Source organism: Oryzias latipes, chromosome 6, assembly GCF_002234675.1.
Source record: "Oryzias latipes chromosome 6, ASM223467v1".
NCBI lineage: Eukaryota > Metazoa > Chordata > Actinopteri > Beloniformes > Adrianichthyidae > Oryzias > Oryzias latipes.
The window spans coordinates 26,223,408-26,246,569 of record NC_019864.2 but is presented as its reverse complement, the minus strand read 5'-3'; the positions used below and the strand labels follow the sequence as shown (position 1 = coordinate 26,246,569).

The 23,162-nt window shown below is 41.4% G+C and overlaps 1 protein-coding gene across 2 annotated transcripts in view; it reads left to right on the top strand.

Moving 5' to 3' along the window:
* The window catches only part of cmip (c-Maf inducing protein), a 43,857-nt gene extending 21,171 nt beyond the window's left edge, over positions 1 to 22,686 (top strand). For both annotated transcript variants that reach the window (XM_023955992.1, XM_023955993.1), the window contains exons 3-21: positions 2,103 to 2,153; positions 3,831 to 3,992; positions 5,391 to 5,432; positions 5,663 to 5,725; positions 5,793 to 5,873; positions 5,965 to 6,068; positions 6,146 to 6,250; positions 10,660 to 11,106; positions 11,807 to 11,872; positions 14,836 to 14,862; positions 14,954 to 15,002; positions 16,308 to 16,415; positions 16,495 to 16,611; positions 16,933 to 17,073; positions 17,541 to 17,588; positions 17,679 to 17,825; positions 17,907 to 18,012; positions 18,092 to 18,162; positions 19,555 to 22,686. In XM_023955992.1, coding sequence (XP_023811760.1) covers positions 2,103 to 2,153; positions 3,831 to 3,992; positions 5,391 to 5,432; positions 5,663 to 5,725; positions 5,793 to 5,873; positions 5,965 to 6,068; positions 6,146 to 6,250; positions 10,660 to 11,106; positions 11,807 to 11,872; positions 14,836 to 14,862; positions 14,954 to 15,002; positions 16,308 to 16,415; positions 16,495 to 16,611; positions 16,933 to 17,073; positions 17,541 to 17,588; positions 17,679 to 17,825; positions 17,907 to 18,012; positions 18,092 to 18,162; positions 19,555 to 19,608 — 1,989 coding nt within the window. In that variant the 3' untranslated portion in view covers positions 19,609 to 22,686. The remainder of the gene's footprint in view (positions 1 to 2,102; positions 2,154 to 3,830; positions 3,993 to 5,390; positions 5,433 to 5,662; positions 5,726 to 5,792; positions 5,874 to 5,964; positions 6,069 to 6,145; positions 6,251 to 10,659; positions 11,107 to 11,806; positions 11,873 to 14,835; positions 14,863 to 14,953; positions 15,003 to 16,307; positions 16,416 to 16,494; positions 16,612 to 16,932; positions 17,074 to 17,540; positions 17,589 to 17,678; positions 17,826 to 17,906; positions 18,013 to 18,091; positions 18,163 to 19,554) is intronic.
* Positions 22,687 to 23,162: the final 476 nt, after the last annotated feature.

The window sequence follows — 23,162 nt, the reverse complement described above, 5'->3', positions numbered from 1 at the left end:
TGGGCCTTTCTCTGTAGCTCAGTCAAGCAGTGTAAAAGAGTTTCCATCCAAAATGTGTCCAAAGCACGGAAGAACAGCCCGTACCATCATTCTACCTCATCCAAATTTACAGCATGTAGTAGGGATGCCAAAACTCTCGGTTTAAAGCCGAAGCGTACGTTGAACCGGATCGTGGAATCGTTGCATCCCTACAGCAGCTGCTACAGAAGGATTTATCGTTTTATTACATGTCGCCACGCTTAGTATAAGCCAGCTGAAGGGCTTTTATTCATTCTTCTTGCTTATTAGCAGATAAAAACATTATTCCCAATTTTTATTTATTTGTTTTATGTTGTTTTTTTAATACACAAATCCGACATAAAAGCTGTGGACCCAAAAATTGAAAGTCTGGACTGAATCGTAGAGAAAAAAAAAGGAATCGTTGCATCCCTAGTAGGTACCATGTAGTCTGCTGGTGACGAATTCTCAAACATGAAGACCCATACCATGAAGCTCTCTCCACAGTTTTTGTGTTCACAATACTGCAGAGGCTCCAATCCTCTGAATGATTTTTGAAGGTTTTCCTTTTTTTTTTTGTTTGAATTTCTCTGTACACTTCATTTGTTGTGGTTGATTCCTGTCACGTCTCTTTTTGTTTGCTTGTTTGTTTCTATTCTTCTGTTGGTTTTCTTTAACTGTTTTATTTTCAGTTTCTCGTAGACAAATGTTGTGTGTCTTCTGGCAGTTGTGTCTGGTTTGATGCTTCCCAGTTTTCAGTGTCAGTATGACTTTTTGTTTCTCTTCGTTGGAGCTTCAATCTTTTCACGTCTCTTTCACTTCTGACAGGATATTTTTGGGGTGTTTCACGGTTTCTTTCTTGCTTTTCCCATGTTTTTTGGGTCTTCTTCTCGACCATTCGTCATCTTTTTGTTCTCTACACGGTTGTTGTGTTGTGAGTCTGAGAGGATCTCCTGGATTCCTGACTGCAGTTTTGGTCTTATGAAGGAAAATCCCTGGAAACGGCTGCACTCCTACTCAGCAGCTCTTCCTCACAGATCTCGTCTTCTCTATCTGAGTGACGACAGCACAAACTGTTCTGAACACCCTGTTCCTGCTCAGCCGTCTACGACATGGACCGTCTCTTCCTCCAAACACGCCGCGCCCACATGGGCCTGACCTTTTATTTCGCCGCCGATCAGTTGTTTTACTGTCGCCAAACTCAAGGACGCGTGGCAGCGAGCGCACACACAGGAAGCAGAGCAAAGAATGCTGGGATTATTCTGTCTTTGTGGGGTTAATCTGCTCTGCTCAGTCTCTCAACACTTTTACTCTCTGTGGCGTCAAAGCTGATTGCTGGTCATTCGTTAAGGATCTGCTGCCATCCATCAGGTGAAAAAATCTCAGCATCACTTAGACCTATGATACGTAATAAAACACGGGGTTACTTCAGGAAATCTTACATTTACGTCTCTCGTTGAACGAAACATCAGCTCATAGACTGGATCAGGTTTGGAAGAATTCCTGACCAATCAGCATGAACCTTCATGTACCCGTACATGTCTGTGATTGGCTGGCCTTTGTGGCACATTTATAAGGCGGTGCCCTGCTCTGTTTTGGGCACAGAAAAGAGAGAATTCCTCTTTTTCTGCACATAATTTTGCTTTCTAAGTGCATTTTTCAGTTTGAAGTGCAAAATAATCTTTTGTAAAGATTTACCCTCAAAACAGGGAGTGTTGCGCTTGATATAATGGCACAAAAATCACTCCATACGAATGCTGAATGTGTTTTGTATTTGCTTTGTGCTGTTCCTGTTTTCAAAAATAAACTAGACATTTAAAGTTTCTTCTCAAGCACCGTCATGTTTGATGTAGTACTAGAGGAAAAACAGCCCAACATAGTCTATTAAAGGCTTTTCCTTTTATAATCCTTCTCAAAGTATGTCACAATAAACCAAAATAATTTTGTTTTTCTGTACATTTATTTGGTTAGCAGTGGTTTGTAAGATGTTTGTTTAGGGGAAGTTTTGTTTTTCAGAGGAGTCAGCTTGTGTACATGAACTGTTGCGGTTTTGAAAGAAATGTGAACTTTTTGTGAACAGAATGTGTGTTTGTGTGTCTTTACAGGCTGCAAACAGCTACTTAAGGGACCAGTGGTTTCATTCCCTGCAGTGGAAGGTACGGTTCCCGTGTCTTTAACATTTCATCTGGCCGTTCCAGGAGGAATCCAGAGCTGCGGCCGCTCACACGCCGCTTGCATGCTCATCAGGTTGCAGCAACCGGATGCAGCCTTTTGTTGTTGCATTTTCTTTCAGACCACTGTCAGGATCAAAACCTGAGCTGCACTCTGCAGGGAAGTGTGCCTGAGGGTGCACACAATCACTTCCTGTGGCTGCAGAATTATACGCACATATCAGAGGTCTTACTCAGGCTGTCGTTCTTCTGTTTGTGTTTTTGCATTTTAATGGCAGACCATGGTAGACATGAACATAAAGTTAGAGACCAACACAGATGATATTTGACACAAATATTCAGATCTTTGTTAAAACCCAGGATTCAGTTCTAAAGGTGGATCTAGAAGATGTTTCTCAGCTTCCGTTTTACAGCTGATAAAAATTCAGGAAATGTAAAGACCCACTCCTATAAAAATAGTGTTTTTGGTGTTTTTAGCATGTTCTTGTGGCTTGTTTCTGATCATTGAGGGCATAAATAAGGGAAAATGAAGCTTAAAATTGCATTTCCGAGTATTTCTTTATTTAAATCGTTGTGAATCAGGAGCTGACGGAAAAATGCTCGACGAAAAAGATCGTAGTTACGTAAAAACTACAATGGGCGGGCCACAAGCTCCCTGATCCGCTCCATTCTGCCGCTAGCATACAGCTCCTCACACCTGCGAGCTTTTACTAACAATATTTTTTTGTCTGCTCCTCATTCACTACTAATTGCATAAAGACATACTGAGAAAAGCAAGTTTAGGCTTATTTTTTATATATGTCCTCCATCATCAGACAATTGTGCCACAAGAACGTGTTGAAGGCACCAAAACATTTTTTCATCAACCTGATTATTTTATTTACATCCAATTTCTACAACTCTTTGTCAAGACTAAACATTGATTGCTTTATCACAGCTTATCAGTGCAACCCTTTAGAACACAAGTAAAAAGCATGAATGGTTTTAAAGAGCAGCAGCAGATAAGATGGGTGTTGTATGATGAAAACTCTGTATTAGAGGACATTAGCATTTAAGTTCATTAAAATCAACTTTCAGCACTGACAGTTGACCAGACAGTAACATAAACACAATCAACATCTGAATGATGAAGAGGAGCTCCACTACCCAGACCCTTATAGGCTCATATCACATGTTTAAAAATTGTTCTAAAGCAAAAACCGTCAATCAGCAACCATTTCAGGTCAGGTTTAGGACTAAACTTTTGTTATATTTTATGTAACTCCTGTGCATGAAGCTGTTGTTCCAACTGTGTCAGGAGAGTGAACAATCAAACCAAACATTTACATGTCTTGGGTTTGAGCCGACAGAAAAACTAACATGATTAAAAAATAAAAATAATAAGTCCGAGTTGAGGGGCAAGAGACAGAGAAAAAAATCACGGTGTCCTATCATAGAACCTAGAGGAACACCAAACCACTGACACCAAAACCTGATAGCTCCTGTTTAAATAATTGAGTTCAAAGCAGGTATAGCTTAATTAGAGCTTAATCCCATTTTATAGAAACCAAACTGCACTTTTACTTCCTCCAAAAACAAAAAATGACTTCCAATGTTCATGGAGAAAAATGTTCCCAAAGAAAACCTGTCGGGATCATGATCGCCTTGCTGTGTCTCCTGCAGAAAAAGATCTACAAGTACCGTAAGGTCCTCAACAACCCGAGCCGCTGGGACGTGGTGCTGAAGGAGATCCGAGCGCTGGTGGACATGGCTCTGAGCTCTCCTCTGCAGGACGAATCCATCCATCAGGCTCCTCTGCACATCATCTCCACCCTGCTGGCAGAGGTGCAGTTTGACTGAGTGACGATGGGAATAAACACGGCTTGTTTTGTCACAGCTGATCAGGGAAACCCTCTAAAAAAACACCAGTGGTTCTAAAGAGCAGCAGCAGTGAGGAGTTTTGTTAATATCAGGGGACATGGGCTACAGTGGTGTAGTGGTTAGCCCTGCTCTCTGGTTCAAGTCACGGCTGAGACCGTTCTGTGTGGAGTTTGCATGTTCTCCACATGCAGGCGTGGGTTTTCTCCCGGCGCTTCGACTTCCTCCAACAGTCCAAAAACAGGTTTTTTAGCTCGTTGATGTTGAATGTGCAGCATTATCATGAACTATGTTTAAAGGTCCAACAACTTTTTGGGGCTTTTCTTCATCATAATACTACCAGAAGATGACTGTCAAAATTGCATAAATTATGTATTTTTACAAAATGCTCTCTTGAAGATAGCAGGAAATGTGGAAAGGTTATGTAGTAATTTTTAGGATCAGATATGAAAGTGCGGCGGCTTTGGGCTTTTACCGTTTAGAAATCTGCTATTTCTCATCCATTTGCTGTTCTGACCGGCGACTGGACCTGAGAACTGCACTGACTGATTGTGACGTCATTCATTCATTTGTTCCAGCTCCAACCAAATCAAGTCAATTCACTCTGCTTGTTTTTAAAATTTGTTTATTTTTGCTTTTTGCATTACTGAAGCCACCAATTTGGATCCAGATGTCAGTAAGCGGTGATTGGTCAACGTTTCTATAGCAACTACTCTGGCCAGTCAGGAGTAAGCTTGTTGGACGTGCACAACCCTACCATTTGAAATCAGGCTACATGAAATCTGTCAAACATTTCAAACATTTTCTTGTGGGGGTCAGCAGGCACCACTTACATTTACTGAGGCATCTGATTGGTCAGTTTATGGGTTGATTACTGAATAAAGATGAAAAAAATTAGGATTATCAAGGACATATTAAAAAAAAGGTAGCAGAGCAAATAGAACGAATAAATTGTAATGACTGTTTCTCTATAGAAGTCTATGGGAGTTTGGCTTCTTGGATTCAATTCAATTCAATTCAATTCAATTCAATTTTATTTGTATAGCCCAAAATCACAACAACAGTCGTCTCGATGGGCTTCGAAGTAAAACATGAAATCAAAAGGATCACGAATACAAAGAGTTCAATAGAAAAATACTAAAATGAACTAACAAACTGACTAAGCTATACTGGCATCCCTGCCCTTAGACCCCCCTTCACCCCCCCTTGGAGCTCGCAGGTACTTCCTGTTTGGAACGTGAGGCGTCAGGGATCACTCAGTCCAGTTCTCAAGTGTAGCCAACGGTTATGACAGACTGTCACTGCAGTGCTGGATGTGTGTTCTAATGTGTGCTGCATTTTTTTTCTAACTCTGATTTCCTGCAGAACTCCAGCCTCAGCGCTCAGGATCATGAGAATATCATTGTGGTAAGTTCAGGTTCATAGTTTATGCTGTCAATTTCAGTTTTTTTCACCACATTCCCAATCATTGGTATCCTTTAGCTCCTTGTTGCTGACCTCAATGAGCTGACGATGCTAAACCAAATCATGAGGTTTATGCAGCTCACCTGTGTCGTCTGATTGATCGGTCGCTCGCCCTCCTTCCCTGAGTAAACAGCAGATAAGGCATGGAAAGATTCTCGTGTGTTTGTGTTTAGGCCATCGCTCCTCTCCTGGAAAACAACCACCCCCCTCCTGACCTGTGCGAGTTCTTCTGCAAGGTGAGGTCGCGCTCAAAGGAGCACAAACGGCGTCTTTTTGTCCTCTAACGACTGCTGTGTCCTGCAGCACTGTCGCGAGCGGCCGCGCTCCATGGTCGTGATCGAAGTCTTCACGCCTGTGGTCCAGAGAATCCTCAAACACAACATGGTCAGAAGACACACAACCTCTGCTCTCCTGATGAAGCTGTGCTGAAAATGTCTGCATGAAATGAAGAAATGTTTGGTTTTCTCACCGGCAGGACTTTGGGAAGTGTCCGCGGCTGCGCCTCTTTACTCAGGAGTACATTCTGGCTCTGAACGAGCTGAACGGAGGGATGGAGGTTGTCAAGAAGTTTGTCCACAGGTCTGTACAGCACTGTTTTCAACTGAGCGACTTACAGAAGGGGTCGCCTGACGTCTGTTTGGTGATTGTGCTTGCAGCATGCACGGCCCCACAGGGCACTGCCCTCACCCGCGAGTCCTGCCAAACCTGGTGGCTGTGTGTCTGGCCGCCATCTACTCCTGTTACGAGGAGTTCATCAACAGGTCAGTCCTAAAAAGAGACCAAAGCCCCAGTCTGATCGGCTTTAGATTTATTTTAAAAGCGTTCCCAGTGGCATTTTCCGCTCTATAAGGTGCACGTAAAAGCCTCTATTTTTTTCAAAAAAGTGACAGTCCGTCTTTGACCCTGGACCGCCTTCTATATGGATTTATTCTGGTTGTGTTTACTCACTTATGTTGAAGTGATTTGGGGAGGTGTATGACGCTCTGTCCCAATGTCTGTCTGGTGTTTTTATGAGTAAAAACCATTGACTGTACAATGTATAACTGGATGAATCGTGTGTCACGTCACCCACAGAAAATGCCTCGTTTCCATTCATTCATTCATCCGTTTTGCCCCCTTTCGGGGTCACGGGGCTGCTGGAGCCTATCCCGGCCACTTGTGGGCGAAGGCATGGGACATCCTGGTCCGTCGCAGGCTTTGTGTCTAGTTCCAACCAAATTAAGTCGATTCAGTCGCCCTATTTTACGCGTTATGTCCGTCTCCATGTTGGAACCAAACATCCTCAGTAAGCCGTGATTGGCCCATCTACATTTCTATAGCAACCACGTTCCCCAATCAGGAGTGAGCATTATAGAACACCACACCCCTTCCACCGAATCTGTCAATAAAACCCTTCGAACGTTCGACATGAGACTAGGGGTGTAGGAAAAAATCAATGTGGCGTTATATTTCCATAATTCATTTGGCGATATTTGTGTCCATTTAAAATGCTGTCAGGCCGATATTTATTTATATATTTATTTATTTAAAAGTACGGGATAAGCTTCATTTAGCAATGTTGTAAATAAACAGCACTTTATTTCCTCAATCATCCTTTTAGGACCTGATTGGTTAAGGCACAGTCATTCTATTGTTTTTTCCTTACACTGAAAAAATATTTTGTTATGGAAATCAGACAATGTTGACTTTTCCCTTTTAAGAAGAAACATAATTTAAGTTACCAAAATAAAAGCACTATGAATTTGTTTGGGTAATTGCAAATTGTATATGAAAAACAGTTGCATTGCTTAACATCGTAACTATGAAATAAAATGAATTTGATCATTTTATTACAATGAAAGGCGTATTCATATTCAGGTGGAGTTTTTTTAAAGTCATACTCTTTAAAAAAAAAAAAAAAAAAGGGTTCCGGTACAATATCACAATATGTATTGTAAGTTTTTGGCTTTGCTTAAATTCCCTCCTTTACGCTCTTACTACTAAAAAAAAAAGTATATAGTGCTGGAATATTTAGTGCCCTGGACTTTAAAACCGTCCTCACTCCTTTTTTTTATACGGCAAATATGACGTCACTGGTTCCACAAAGTGGGACTCAAACCAATATGTGTTCTGATGACGAAAACTTTATTTAAAAAATACAACTTAACACTTTTTGGGGTCAAAAATTGTTCATACGTAATGTGTTATGGTCTATATTCCCCAATCTAGTGAGCATCGATGCAAATAGGTTTTTCGCAGAGACTTCGGTGGAAGTTCTAGAGACTCGATTATGCATCTCGACAGCTCTCTAGAGTTATTGTAAACATCTGACTGATGGACTTATCTCTGTGCGACTTGAATATGACAAAAGTTGGCGCGGAGCAACCCCAGCGCTAGCTTACAGCCCCAACCTAACATTGCTGCTTCAAAAAAATGGCGGGCAATATTGGAGCTGTCCATCCGTACAGTTTTGATCCAGATTCCAGCTCAGACGAGGAAAACAACAATGTTTGTGGATCTATTGGTCTGCAAGTTGATGCATCGGAATTGAGTGGAGCAGGGAGTTTGTGGCCCCGCCCAGCGTCTTTTCTACAAAACAAAGACGATGCTTTTTATCATCTGCTCCTGATTCACAAAATTAGTAAAAAGGAAAAATATGAATTCCATTTGAATTTGAATATCCATCATAAGAAAAATGCTGCAAAAAGCCCATTTTTATTGGCGTGGGTCTTTAGCCGGTCTTGTTTGTCTGAGGGTTGAGCCGCGCCACATTCAGCCGCACCTCCCGGTTTGTTCCTGCTCCCCACGGGCTTCACGTCACACAAACAAACATTTCCTGATGAAAATCAAACTGTTTTTATCTGTGTTTACCAACCATTATGAACTGCATCAGCGGGAAGGCTGCCGCGATTTACCGCCATGGATCTAATATGGTTGGATCTTCATGGCAAATGCGACGTTTTATAATATTTGTTAAAGCGTCGCCATCATCAGCAGCTCTTTAAGGCTGGTCGTAAAGCTCCTGCGGCGGCTCTCCGCCCTTTGGTTTCATGTTTCTATCGATTAGACAAACTCCTGACTGGTAATTTCCACGTCTTGCGGCTCTAATATGAGGGAAACAGTACAAACAGTCATTTGCTGCCACTGCCAGGAAGGCAGATCAGAACTGTATCGCTCATCAGACCTCATTATGTCATTTATAGCCCCAAACTAATGCACAGCATCTCACTGTGCTGCAGGAAAACACCAGCGATTATAGAAAAGACAATACATGAAACTACTTCACATCTAATTATTGTGTTAAAGAAAAATAACCTGTAGTTTTCCAAAGCCAGTAATATTTAGTTTTAGCTTGATTTAAGAGTGAATTCATTATTTAGTTTATCTATTATTACTTGTTTTAATCGACAGTGTTGCCTCGTTTATCACGGTAGCTGTGTTCTAAAAATAACTGGCGATGGGTAAAAATCTTTCTTTTTTTAATATTAACTCTACATTTTAAGGCTGTAAAACTCCTGTCTGCAAACTTTTCTCAGACAGACATGTACATTTTCACACTTTTCTCTCTTGTTTAAGCTCTCCAAGTTCAAAGCTTTTTAAAAAAGAAATCTGTCCAGTTTCATTGAACGAAAACATTGATAAAAAGGTTTTTCACCTTCACCTAACATCTCAATCTGAAAAATCCCTGCACAGCAGACCTGCAAATGAGTAAAAATAATTATAATAAGTTTAAACCATAACATTTAAGAGTCTGTCCTTTTTGGAAAAAGCAGTACAAAAAATTGTACTGCAAAAACTTCTTTGTATATTCTTTAATGACTTAATTCTCTGAATAAACCAAAGAGGAAATAAAAGAAGACTCATGATCCTGGACAATGTAAAAAACAAAAGCCTAATGAGAAAAACATTAACAAAATAATTGGAAAATACTGAATACTGAACACAAAAAGTACTGAAGACACAAACAAAAGAGATCTACTTATATGGATGCATCAAATTTGGGATGATTAGTCAGGATCTGATTAGAAAATAAAACTGTAAAAGTAAAAGAGACTCAATTCCTTATATATACGTCCTCATACAAATGTAAATGATGCCATTTTAAATACTTTGTCATAAATAAACACACATTTGACACTGAATCCATTAAATGTGAAGTTTGTCAAAAAGGGTGAGAGGAAGCGAAAACAAAACTGACCAGAAAGCTAAAAAGAAGTCACATTTTTCATTTGTTTCTTTTTTTAAAGATGTAAAAACGTCATGCTTTGTTTAAATGGTTAATTTTAAACTATTTGAAAATGTTGGACAGAAACAAAAAATTATAAAGGAAAAGATTTTAATTTGCTGAAAAAATGTATAAAAACCGGAAAAGAAGCTAAAGATTTGTGTGAGAATGTGAGGCTACAGCTGTGCCTGTGGGTCAAATGGAAAAATTGGAAGGTTGATAAAAAGATCCTGTAGTGGAAAAGTCATTCAGCATGAATGGATATTCTCCACACTGATCATAAAACCATTATTAGTATGCAGACATTGAAAATGTATATTAAAGAAATGCTTAATCAATGATGTCCCATTGTAGCTACCTTTTCTATTTTCTGTAGTTTTGTGTTTCTAATTTGGATTTCTGAAAATTAATTTTGTTTTCCAAAATGTCTTTTTTGTAGTTTAATTTTTTTGGAATTGTGTTTCGATTTCTAAAAATGGTATGTTGCTTTTTTTTTTTTAATTGTTGTTTAAAATGCTAATTCGTCGAGTGGTTTGTGGATGTGATTGGCACTTCAGGGCCACCGTAGGAGAACGAGCGTGTCCTAAAATGTTGTGAAAGCTGAAATTGCAGCAGAAAAGGAAAAAACGGCTTCCCTTCTGTGTGTTTAAATGAGTTTGTTGATGTTCCTGCAGTTCACGCCTCTGCGTCTTCAGTGGATGATGTAAAAGCAGCATTGATCTCTTGAGCTTTTTCTTCCGGGAATTTATTTTGAAGCCGTGTTTTCCGCCAGTGTTGTGTTTCACTGCACGGACCCCCCCTCCCCTCTAAACGCCTGATTCCCCCTAGAAATCTTCCTCAGAGCGTCTGCTCCCGAAGGAAGCGTCACTTTTGTAGCTGGACTCTCGGGAGCTTTTCTGTGTCTGTTGGAAACTGTTGCAAGATGACATAATGACTGATGTCCCCCCCCCCCCCCCCTCTTTGCAGCCGCGACAACTCCCCCAGCCTGAAGGAGATCAGGAACGGCTGCCAACAGCTGAATGACCGCAAGCCCCCCATGCCGCTGCGCCTGTTGCGTCCAGAGCCACCAACGCCTCCTCCTGCTAACCTTCTGCCGCTCGCCACCACCCCCAGCCCCCCTCAGCCACCCCATCCTGCCCCGACAAACCCCCCCATCCCCATCTCCTCTCCGACCCCCTCTCTGCCCCTCTCCCCTCCACCCTCCATCGTGAACTCCAGCGAGATCCTTGTGGAGCTGGAGCGCAACAACAACTCTGCCAACGTCAAGAAGAAGGCCGGCCCGGCGGGGGGCGACAGCGAGCCCAACCTGATCGACTGCCTGCTGGTCAGCCCCGCCGTCAACACTCTGTCCATCCAGCTGCCGGCGCAGGCTGACCGGGTCTTGGGCTGCTTCGCCCTCATTCTGAAGATGCTGTGAGTACCTGAGATAGTCCGTCGTGGTTCGCCCAAGAAGAGAAATGACCCCAATCGTCCTGCATCACTGTGCCAGATCTCATAGTGACGCTGCGCCAAGCTAGCCAGTAGTAGCAAGAAAGCTTCAAAGAGCGACTATTAAGTAGGAAAGTCCACAACCCAAACATGGCACCTGTGCGGCAGTCTTTCTTTTACCCCTTTAACACCTGAGCCGTCACCGGCGACAGCAGAAAAACACATTTTCTTTGATCTTCCGTAAACCTTCAACCATTTATGCAATGAACGCCATTCCAACCGATTCTGACGCGGACGAACAGCTTTTCTGCATGTCAGGAACAGCTGGTTGACGTTAATAACTCTGTACTGCTGTAAAGTGTTGCACATCATCCCATGGCTGCTTTTCCTCGCTTCAGAATCCGCTGGAATTGTATTAAAGGCGTGAACGGCCGAACAGTCACGGTAGTTCAAAGGACGTTAACACTAGAGCTGAAGTTCCAAAGTTAAAGAGTCAACTCTCTTTACGGGGGCTCTGTCCAACAATTAGGATGGTTGTTGACTCAATAAATCCTTCAATTAGTTATTATTTAATTCTTTGTCCAGCGATCACTTTACAGGCTTGATTTAGAAATTGATTTTGAAAAAAAACTTTTATTATGTTCAATTGTTGCAACAAAACTCTGATTCTCTGTTGTTGTTGCAGGTCAGACTATGACGACTGGAGGCCGGCTCTGGCCAGCCTGCTGCAACCCATACCCTTCCCTAAAGAGTGAGTATTGATGTGCAGAAGTCTCGTTGGCATACATGTTTAAGAAACGTCATTGGACATCATAGCATGAGCTCCTCCTGGAGGCCTCCGGTGGAAGTGCAGTGTGAGCCAAAGGCCTCTAATGTTGAATATATTGACCTTACGTGAGAACTGGACCCACCGAGTGTGACGTCTCTCATAGAAAATGGTTTGCTTCCGTCCCCAACCAAATGAAGTCAATTCAGTTTCTATTTTCTTATGATCTGAACGCCGTCATACATTGGAAACAGATGACGTCAGTAAGCAATGATTGGTCACTCTGAGTCACTGTTTCTATGGAAACCACTCTCCCCAATCATTAGTGAGCTTGTCAGAAGTCCACACCCCTACCACTGGAAATTTGTTGAAGGTTTATAGAACGTGGGGGTCAGCAGACATACAGACTTTTATTGGAGCATCTAATTGGTCAGTTTACAACTTGAACTACACAAAAAAATGATATGTTTTGAAGTTTTTACTGACGCACTTTTGTCGGAGTAACAAAACAAGTAAAACCTGCACAGCTGTACATATTATTACCTGGTAAATAGGAGCATTGTTGAAGTTTCTAATGTATCAGGATACGAGATCAGGAAGAATGAAGCATCAAAGCAAACACAAGAATGTAAACAGCAGTTCTGTCAAAAGGTTTTTTTTTTACAGGTTCATGTTGAGAAACACTGACACCAAAGTACAGGTCTGCCAGTCTTTAAACGAGTCTCCATCAATCACTAACTGACAGATCAATATGTGGGGGCAGATTTAACAAAGTTCTAATACAGTTATGTTTAATATTTAAAAAAATCGCTAAATGTCGGTAAATGTTGTCCAAGTTTTTAAAAGCCGTGTTGCAACAGCTGCTATGGGAGGGGTGGGGTCAAACACAAGCTCCACCTCTTCTTCCACATATTTTAAAGTCACTCGACGATTGTTGTTGTGAATTTGGGCTATACAAATAAAATTGAATTGAATTAAAATAAAACAGACAGAATTCGCTTTTATGAATCCATATCTTTGGTTGAAGCAGAACAGCGTTGAGCAAACCTTCCATCGTGTTGTTGTCGGCGTCTCAGAGGATGCAGCCATGGTTCTGATGGCGCCCTGTTGGGATCCTGCTGCTGACGCAGGTGAACTACATCACCACGTCTCCTTCCTGCCCCCCTGAGAGTCGGCTGTTGTTGATTGAAGCGGCCCCGGGGTTGTTTTTGGCTGGCCCTCTCAGAGCGTCATTAGCGTTGACCGGCCAACGTTCTGTTGTTTCTCCGCCGAGGTCTGTCCCAGGCCTGGGGCTTCATTAACAGTGGCAACAATTACCCCCCCTGTAATGGAAAACACAATGAGTCATATGAGCGCATACTGAAATCTGCCTCACGCTTACACGGAAGGACTGCTACTGTTTACAATGAGTTCACTGGGTTTTTAGAGCCACTGGAGGAAGTCCATCAGCGCTTTTTTGTTCATTTTTGTTCAAGTTTAGCATCAGAAAGAAATATTTCAGTTCCACTTTTGTATCAAACTGTTGCCATATTCGAGTCAAGTTAACAAACCAACACTGCAGTTCAAACACATGCTTCCCTTGGACTTTTCTGAACAATATGTATCTTCTCATTGAAGCTTTCTATAGCTACCTTTCTGTAGTTCCTCAATAGATTTTATACTTATTTTTTTTTGCCTCTAACTTAAACACTGCAGTATGAAGGCCTAACATCAAATTGAACAAAATAATCTGCTGACTTGCTGCATTTGGTTTGCATTGAGGACTGTGGACGTGCTAAGACATTTATGAGTTAAACATGTTTGCTGATGACATCCTTCTGTTCCCGTGGAACAAAAAGGTGCTGCAGGGTTCCACTCCAGCAGACAACTCAACTCCAACAAGAGAAAATAAATTCTTTGATTGGAATAAATGCGGGAGGAAAGAATACAACTCCAAAAATGTTTAAGCCAAGGGATGATTGCGTACAAAATGTTCATGTGTTCTACACTTTTTTTTTTTGTATTTTACAAAAAATTTTACCTTCATTTTACCTTCTTAAAACAATAAACAAAAAAATATATACTTTCAAAAGATGGCGAAAACCAACAAATGTAGTTTCCTTAGTTTTAACACAAACCATAACTCTAAAATATAAACAAAACATTTCTTATTGCTCATATTTTTGGAATATTTCTAACAATTTTTTTGAGTATGTTGACTCAAAAGTTTATATTAAAGTTTTTCAAAATTGCAAATTCTTTTAAATTGTATTCTTTTTTTCACATTAATTTAGTATACTATGCGGTAAACATTTATGATGCACTTTATATATTAATTTTAAAATACTCATTGGGACTGAATCTGGGAATTTCGAGATTTCTTAAAATTTAAAACTAATGGAGCAGATATGTGCATTACTTCTTGATGCTTTTCTTTTATAAAATGAGAATGGATTTTCTGAATGCTTTGATTGTGTTTCCCCAAATTTCAATAGAATAAGTCGGGTAATCAAGGAGTTATATAATAAATATTATGCACCGGTATCTAACAACCATTTACCTTTACACACAGCATAGCGATATTTGTGTTTTTTAATACAGTTAATATGAGATTTCCAGGAAACCTTGCATTTCAGACTTTTCATAATTTAATGTATTTAATGTGCTAGAAGTTTCTTTTAGGGCCAAAAAAAGGCTTATATGACTCTCAGATCCTAATCGAGTTGTTCAGACATTGGCGGTTCTGTCAGAGGAAGCCGCCAGTGTGTGAATGTGTGTGTGACTGTAAAGCGCTTTGGGCCTTGTAGGTAGAAAAGCGCTATATAAGTATACGCCATTTACTATTAAAGGGGTTTGTAGTTGGAGTTCATGTATGGGATTGTTCTCAAACTGTTAAATCTGATAGAACCCCTGATCTTAAGCATGTTAACATGCTGTTTCTCACATATGTGTTTGTTTCCTCCCTGCAGAGCTCTGGCACACGCCAAATTCACCAAGTAAGTCCTGCAGTCATCTGCTCGCTCCTGGAGGAAGAGGAAGAGGAGGAGGAGGCATCAAACTGATTTAACGCTCCTGTCTCTGTTTCAGGGAGCTGAAGTACGTCATTCAAAGGTTTGCTGAGGACCCGAGGCAGGAGGTGAGCCTCTATGTGAGCCGTCGCAAAAACGCTTCTGTCATGTTAAAAACAGCATTTTCACTGGAGTGAAGCAGAAGTCCATGAGTTCAGAGGTCCGGTCCATTCTAAACATAAGTGTCCTGCTCGCCGTAGTTAGAGAATAGCTTTTAGTTTTAATCATTCAAGACAAAATAATATTGTTGATCGAATTCCACAATATTCCAATGTGATTATTCCAAACAACAACAAAAAACTTTTGACTTGTCAAAATGCCTCCAATGAAGCGACCGTCACATGAAAGCACTCTTATTAAAGATCTTTTATCCTCCATGTTTTCTTTAAGATCCACATAGAACAGAGCCAATGGGGACATCTGTGTTGCGTTTCCTGCAGTTAAAGGGCTGAAAGCAGTTATAAGTTATAAGAAACAGTTAAGGCATTAACCTGAAGTAAATGACGTGAGAGAAATACTGTGGTCATTGTGAAAGCTACAGTACAAAAGACCAATGCTCCAGTGCAGTAAATATCCTGGTAGATTATCACATAAACTACATTCTTCTTTATTCTAGGTGAGTTTGCTGAGTTTATGGTGTAAATACCTGCAGAGCTGTGCAGGTTCCTGCAGGCACTTTTTGACCTTTTTACAAAGAATCAAAATCCATAAAAGTTTTAACCCTTGTGCTAACTTAGATGACCCCACCCTTGCATTGACGTGTTCTCCCTACCATGACAAAGGTGGATAAAGGTGGAAAGATTTCATGTAATCCATGGACACCAGTGAAGATCACAAATCATTGAAGAAAAAAGGTTCAGCGCACTGTCTAGTGGGTCCAGATGACCCAACTCCCAATGGTAAAGTGCCTAGGAAAGCACAAGGGTTAACTCTGTTTTTGTTTAATATTTGGGCAACGTGAAGAAGACTCTTTTGGGGATGTGGTTCTCGTTCAGGGCTCCATGTTGTCTCAGAGTCTGTGGGACTCCTCAACGAAGAAGCCTTTTTACTGAGATGACAATCCCAACCTGAAATAAAAAACATTCAGTTTCCTGAAATAAAAAACATTCAGTTTGCTGGAACACTTTCCCTGTGGCGCCAAGACTGCAGCGTCCCAGTTAGAAACAAAAGCGTGGTCCCTCACACAGTGATTGTGTTGATGATGCTGCTGTGGCAACTGTACACAGTTATGTTATGAGGTTCAGATTGGAAAAAAAAACTCCCCCATTGATGCTTTTATTTTGAATAACCGTGGATTCATTCTTTTATTTTGCTACTAGGATGCTTTGTTTTTACTTCAGCTCTCAGAAGCTCGTGTCCCATCTGTCTTGCAGGTTCACTCCTGTCTGCTCAGTGTGCGCTCAGGTAAAGACGGCTGGTTTCAGCTTTACAGTCCAGGGGGCGTGGCCTGCGATGATGACGGGGAGCTGTTCGCCAGCATGGTGAGTCTGACAGCTGAAACCTTAACATCAATGCAGTTGCGCCGATCGTTTTATGTGAGGAGGTCTTGTTCTCTTCCAGGTGCACATCCTGATGGGCTCCTGCTACAAGACCAAGAAGTTCTTGCTGTCTCTGGCTGAGAACAAGCTGGGCCCCTGCATGCTGCTGGCCCTGCGAGGGAACCAGACCATGGTGGAGGTGCATCTCCTCTTCCTCACTCTATCCTATTTGGCAGGCTGATGAACGTCCTGTAGCTAATAGATGCTGTTTCTGGTGTTAAACAATCATATCTTTTCTGATTTTAATTAACAAGAAAAATACTTTAGAAGATAATCTGATTTATTTTTTTAGAAACTTGAGGGTGATTTTTAAAAATGAGACACCAACCAGTCTGACCATCTGTTATCACGTTCCTCAGAGGAGGTTTTAGCCAGGATCTTGAGATACTTTTGCACAAAATGTGTATTTGATGGTTGAAGGGAAGTCTTTAAAGTTTGTGCTGCTGCTCTGTTTTCACAGATCCTGTGCTTAATGTTGGAGTACAACATCATCGAGAACAAAGACACGCAGCTACAAATCATCTCCACCCTGGAGAGCACCCAGGTGGGCTTCCGCATGTACGAGCAGCTCTGCGACCGACAGCGAGAGCTCAAAGAGCTGGTGAGTCCACCTCAGGCCGTCCTTTCAGTTCCCTTTTATTTCTATAGCCCAAAATGACAACTCAGTTGTCTCGACGGGCGTCACTAGTTGTACAAAATGCGTGATGCTCTCACAAGGTTGCAGCTTTGCTTCGTTTTGTGTCTAGCTTTTTATTTAAATCAATTATTTTAAATGTTTTCATTGTAATGTGATCTGCATGTGAAAAAGCAGCATCAATTTGCTCTTTTAGGATTCAGATATCTTAAATGACCCTCTGGTGTTTCACAAACAATTAAAAGGTCGGAACCAAATCAGTAAAAGATTGTTGTATAATGTATTATAAAGAAAAGGAAATTTTTTGTTTCCGTTTTATCAGTTTAACCTGAACCTCTCAGAAATGCCGCTGCTCACTTGCACCACCTTTAGTTCTATATAGGTACTGCAGGGCCTTCAGCTCAGATTTGATTTTTTTTTTTTTGTCTCCTTAGCAAAGAAAAGGTGGCCCCACCCGGCTCACTCTGCCCTCCAAGTCCACGGTGAGACCCCGCCCCCCAACAAACACACACCAGGTTGTTAGCAGATTTGTTTTGTTCCTTCATTAACACCCCCCCCCCCCCTTCCTGTAGGATGCCGATCTGGCTCGCCTGTTGAGTTCGGGCTCCTTTGGAAACTTGGAGAACCTGAGCCTGGCGTTCACCAACGTCACCAGTGCCTGTGCGGAGCAGCTCATCAAACTCCCGTCGCTCAAGCAGCTCAATCTCTGGTCCACACAGGTGCAGCCCCCCCTCCACCAAAGAACCGACAGATGCTGTCCTTGACCCGAATCAGCCTCACCTTTCATTTGCCTTCTGCAGTTTGGCGACGCAGGGCTGAGGTTGTTATCGGAGCACCTGGCCTGCCTTCAGGTTCTGAACCTGTGTGAGACCCCCGTCACGGACGCCGGGCTGGTGGCTCTGAGCTGTGAGGAAACGCTCAAATGCAAACTCCCGTTGTAGTTCTGCCACGAGGTTCTGAGCTGCATGTTCTCTGTATCTTACAGCGATGAAGAGTCTGTGCAGCCTGAACATGAACAGCACCAAGCTGACGGCCGACACCTATGAGGACCTCAAGGTAACGCAAACATCTGCTGCTCTCCACCAAACACTTTAGTTTTCACCGTGCGAACAGAGAAGACCTTGAGTCCTGCTCCAGTCATATTTTGCTCGGCTTTAAAAGTGTTCCCAGTGATCTTGCAATCATCATTTTTTTAAGTCAAAATCCCCAAAACCTGTGTTGTTTCTTGGACAAAGTTTGTGCAGCGCAGCAGGAGTTCATCAGAATCTCACCTCTGAGTTGTGGGCGAGACTGTTGGCCTGGAAGTCAGCCTCTGTTGATATGTGTATAAAGCTATTTTTTTAAATTCTCTTTAATCAATCTAGTTATAGGTGAGCGTCTGTGTGAACTCTGCTGCTTCACAGACATCTTAGCAGGAGAAAAAAACATTTTCAATGGAGTGGTCTCTAAAGACCCACAAGAAACAAGAAAATTAGGCTTAAGATTACATTTCTGTGTATTTCTAGATTTAAAAAGATGTAAATCAATAGCAGAAAAAGATCATATTTTTGATGCAGGCCACATGCTAAATCCATGTACATCTTTGTTTTCCTGGTCTGAGATGCTATCTGGTCTTAAAAATGTTCGGCTGGATAGCTCCAATATTGTTTGCCATTTTTGTTGCACCGCTAATGTAAGGTTGAGGTTGTGAGGGGCTGTAAGCTAGCAGGAAAGCACGTAAACAGAGAGCTGAGAGGAAGGAAGGCAAGGTCTCTCCGTGCCAACGGTTCACGCCCAAAACTCAGAGGCAAATTTCTAATGAACTACTGCTTCTCTGCAGAAACTAAAGCTTTATACCCTTCTATTTACCCCTTAGTATTATCTTGGTAATAATTAGCTTTTCATCTTTTTAAATTAGCATTGTTTGATATAATTATTTTTGGAAGTATATTTTAGTCCACTTAAACATGTTTTGCTGAATCATTGTTAAACTTTGTATATAATTTTAGCAATATTTAATATTAGCAAACAATGCTAAAAATGCTAAATGACATGTTTACTGAAATGATGACAAGCTGAAAATGCTAAACTGTTTGAATTACTGAAAAAAACATGTAATGCACCTGAAAAAGCTCAATTGTGTTTTAATATTAATATTAATGTTTGTTGAAATCAAATACAAATTAGAAAAGGAAAAGAATTTGCTTTTTAAAATGTAAGAGGAGGACTTATAAGGAAAAAGTGGGGGCCTAACATAAAGCCCTGTGGCACTCCAAAGTCAATTATGAATGCTGCATAATATGACTCTGTGAGATTCAGTGTACGTGGGAGGATCGGGCCTCTACTAAACCACAGCTCTTTAAATTCATGAAGCTTGAAAGTTTTTACCTTGTTTGTTCAATTTAAAGTCAACAGTCAGAGGGAAAAGTACATCACCTGACTGACTTTGTTGTTTTTGGTTCCATGCAGGCCAAACTGCCCAACCTAAAAGACGTGGATGTTCGGTACACAGAGGCCTGGTGATCGTCCACAATCCCCCGCCCCACTCCCCGTCTACACCCACGCACACACACACAAAGACTGAAAGGCGAGGCCATGCTTCATCCAGGAAGTCAGATGTCGTTCTGGCGCCAGGATCACGACGTTTCATTCAGCTTCATTTTGCCCCCTTTAGTGAAACCAGACCAAGAGGTCGAATCAGAACCACTTCATGGACCGTATACTCCCAGGGAAATACTGTACAACGAGAACTTTGAGGACTTGAGTGACTATGCGAGGCCTTTGTCTTCAGCCTTTCAAGTCTTTTCTTTTCTAATACAACCTGAATTGGGTTCCTGTAAAGGACACGCCCCCTGCTTTTCGCCCTGTTGTGCAATGACGGAGGCTCAATCTCTGAACGATCAAACGGATCCAGGATGTAGCTCCGCGAACAGACGTGTCCACATGAGAGCGCCTCTTCGGATTCTCCTTCTCATCCACTGGGAAGATGGAGGTGCTACCTTGGAGAAAGAAGATTGTGCCTAACCCCTTATGTAAAAGCAAAGGAAAAAAAAAAAGATTTTTATCAACGTGAATTAACATATTTTTCCAGATATCTGTGCTTTCGTATGATACATTTCTATAAATGAAGAGACGACCCACGATGCGTTACAGGAGCTCTGTAGGAACACTTTCAGTGTAAATAAATCCCTACCCCGTTTTGCAGAACGCAGTAGCTAGGTGGGGAGGTTTGGGACTGCCTCATATTTATATAATCAGCTGTTCAAGGCCAGAGACCTTTTAAAAACTCGACCCCAACGCCAACAAAGAGGACAGCCACCGGCGGACGTGTCTGTGCCCGAGGGGGATCATGCACAGGCCATCACCAGCTGAGAGTTGTATATTTTCATATCCTCTGCAAGATTTTTTTGGGGGGGTGGGGGGTTTGGAGGACCTGCCAAACCCGGTCCTGGAGTTCAGCTGCTTTGTGAAATTGTTTCCCCCAAGGCGTGGATTCGACCCCGGCTGCTTGGACGTTGATTTTTACCCGAACTTCTGCTGTATTTATACTCTACTGGGAAGTTTTTAGGCTTTCGTAACCCTTCGCAGCGGGCGGGACGGATCTCAACCACACGTTGAGTCTGGGTGCTGCAGCAGGACACGCCGGTGGAAGGGTAGTGTCTACATTCCTTTCAAGCGGTCTGCCCAAACGCCAGCGGCCATCATTGGGTGTAAAGAAACGGTCTGACTGCATCCATCCGTATAATTTATTCGAGTTAGTCTTTAGATGTTTGGACAGGACGCCGTCCACAAGACTTATTTATTGGGTGCCATGACGGTTTTCTGTCGGTCCGCAGACTCGGTTTGTGTTTGGGTCTCACTTTAGACATCATGCTCTTTCATATCCTGTATGATGTATATACACGTGTAAATAGTGCTTTCCTCTTTTTCAATCCCTCTTTCCTCCCTCTCCCCTCAGTCGCCCTCTGCTGGCGGTCTGTTGTTGCCTTCATCTGTGTGGTTCTTTTTGTTTTTTTTTTCACACAAAGTGCACTGTAATCTGAAAAAAAAAATGTTTCTGATGCATCTTAATAGTTTTTAAATGTTTCTTTGATTTGATCACTTAAAGGTTTCCTGTTTTTTTCTTGCACGTTCATCTAATCTTTTTATTTTGTAAGTGTTCTTTTAAAAAAAAAATGGTTTGGAATGATAAAAGTGGTTTATTCACTTTTCCATCACAGTTCAGGACTGAAGAGGAGCAGTCCCGTCCGTCCAGAGCTTTTATCGTGTTGCTCGCGGCGGTTTAGAGACTGAAGCTGACACTTATGTTCTAATTGTGGTCTTTTTTTGTTTTGTTTTTTTACAAAGATGCAAATGTTCCTCGTTTCCTAAACAATTTTTAGATAATCATATCAGAGGTGGAATCCACTGAAGCTTTTTTTTTTTTTTCTTTTCTTCAATAAAGCTGGTGGTTCCACATGTCGACGAGCAGAAAACTTTACTGTCCTTTCTTTTGATCCCTGATGTTTTTGTCCTGTTTGCCACTTTGGGAGGGGGGAAAATATCCCGAAAGGAGAACTCATTTAAAAATGTTTATCCATTTATTGTGATAATCCAGCCAGCAGCCGGTTAGTTTAGTTTAGCAGAAAGACTGGAAGGGAGAGAAACCGCATCACTTGACACGAAGCTTGAATCTTCATGTTCAGTTTGGTTCTATGCTGGTGCTGCTAGAGGCCAGCAGGGGGAGCCCATTCTCCATCATTAGTCAGAATAAGCATTAAAGAAAAAACTATTAACAGATGAAACTGATAAAAATGTCTCTAAAAGCTTCTGTAGCATCAATTTGGTTGTGTTTTTTTGGCAAATGTAATAGTTTAGGAGTCACATGACAGGATTAACCTTACAAACACGGACTTTGTTGAAACCAATACATAAAAAAAATTAATTTCCTTAAAAGGTGCTGCATACTGCTTTATATGCTTAAAAACTCTGTTTTCGATTGTCGATAAGTTTATCTTGAAAACTACTGTTACTACACACTTACTTTTGCCATAGTAACCAGGCAGTTTGTTATTGGAGCTGTCGATCTATGACTTATTGCTAAAATAGGATGCTACCATTTTTACAGGATGTCCAAGTAGTTTTTTACAGAAAACGCGGAACAGATCTGGGCTGTTGGAGGTGAATCCAGATGAAAAGATTTTGTAAAAAACCTTCGCATTATTTGGACAGTGAACGCATCGTCAGAAAAAGTTTTGCTGTTTGATCAGCCGGTTTCACGTCAGCATTCCGACAACAGAACAGTGTAATCAAGCTGTTGCACATCTTTTTCCGCCCCAAACATGAAGAAAATGGAGTGGTTGCTATGGACCATCACCTTCATTCAAGCCAACAAAACTGTTAGTGAGGTCCAGGTCCTGAGAACCATGCAGGGTTCTCCGTGGTTCTCTCTTTTCCAGTCGCATTGATCTGCTTCTCCTGCTGGGTTGTTATTATATAATTATTATTATTGCTGCTGCTCCGTGGCTGTTGTAATAAGAATACAAACATCTTTGACAGGAAGAGTAACAACTATGATGTGAAATAATTTCAATCAAAAATAAAATTGTCTGTGAATGTTTAGCTGTGTTGTGGCTTCTTCAAGTATCCTCATGGAAACTTAAGTCTCCTTACTTTAGGTTCGTATGGAAAGTTTACATAAATTTTGTTGAGTATACAGTGTCAAATTAGGTGGAGGAAGTGGGTGGAGTCACCAGCAAGATAAGAATAAAGGGACCGTTTTTGGTGGCTGTCAGTGGAGGAAACAAGCAGAAAAATCTGGGGAAGGCTGCGAGGGGAACCCAGGAAGAAAGAAAAAATAGAAAGGATAACCTGTCCAAGAAATCCAAGTTAATGGGTGAAACTAAGGCACCTTCATTTTGGTGACGTCATCCCTTTTTTCTTTTGGATTTACATTTCCATTACATCGTTTGGACGTTAGAATTTATGTTTGAACACTAGAAGAGAGGCTACAGAGAAAAGAATGTTTTTCTTCTTTTGGGAGAAATTTGGATACCATGGATTCACATGTTTATCTTTAGTTTGTTTTAAAAATGTAA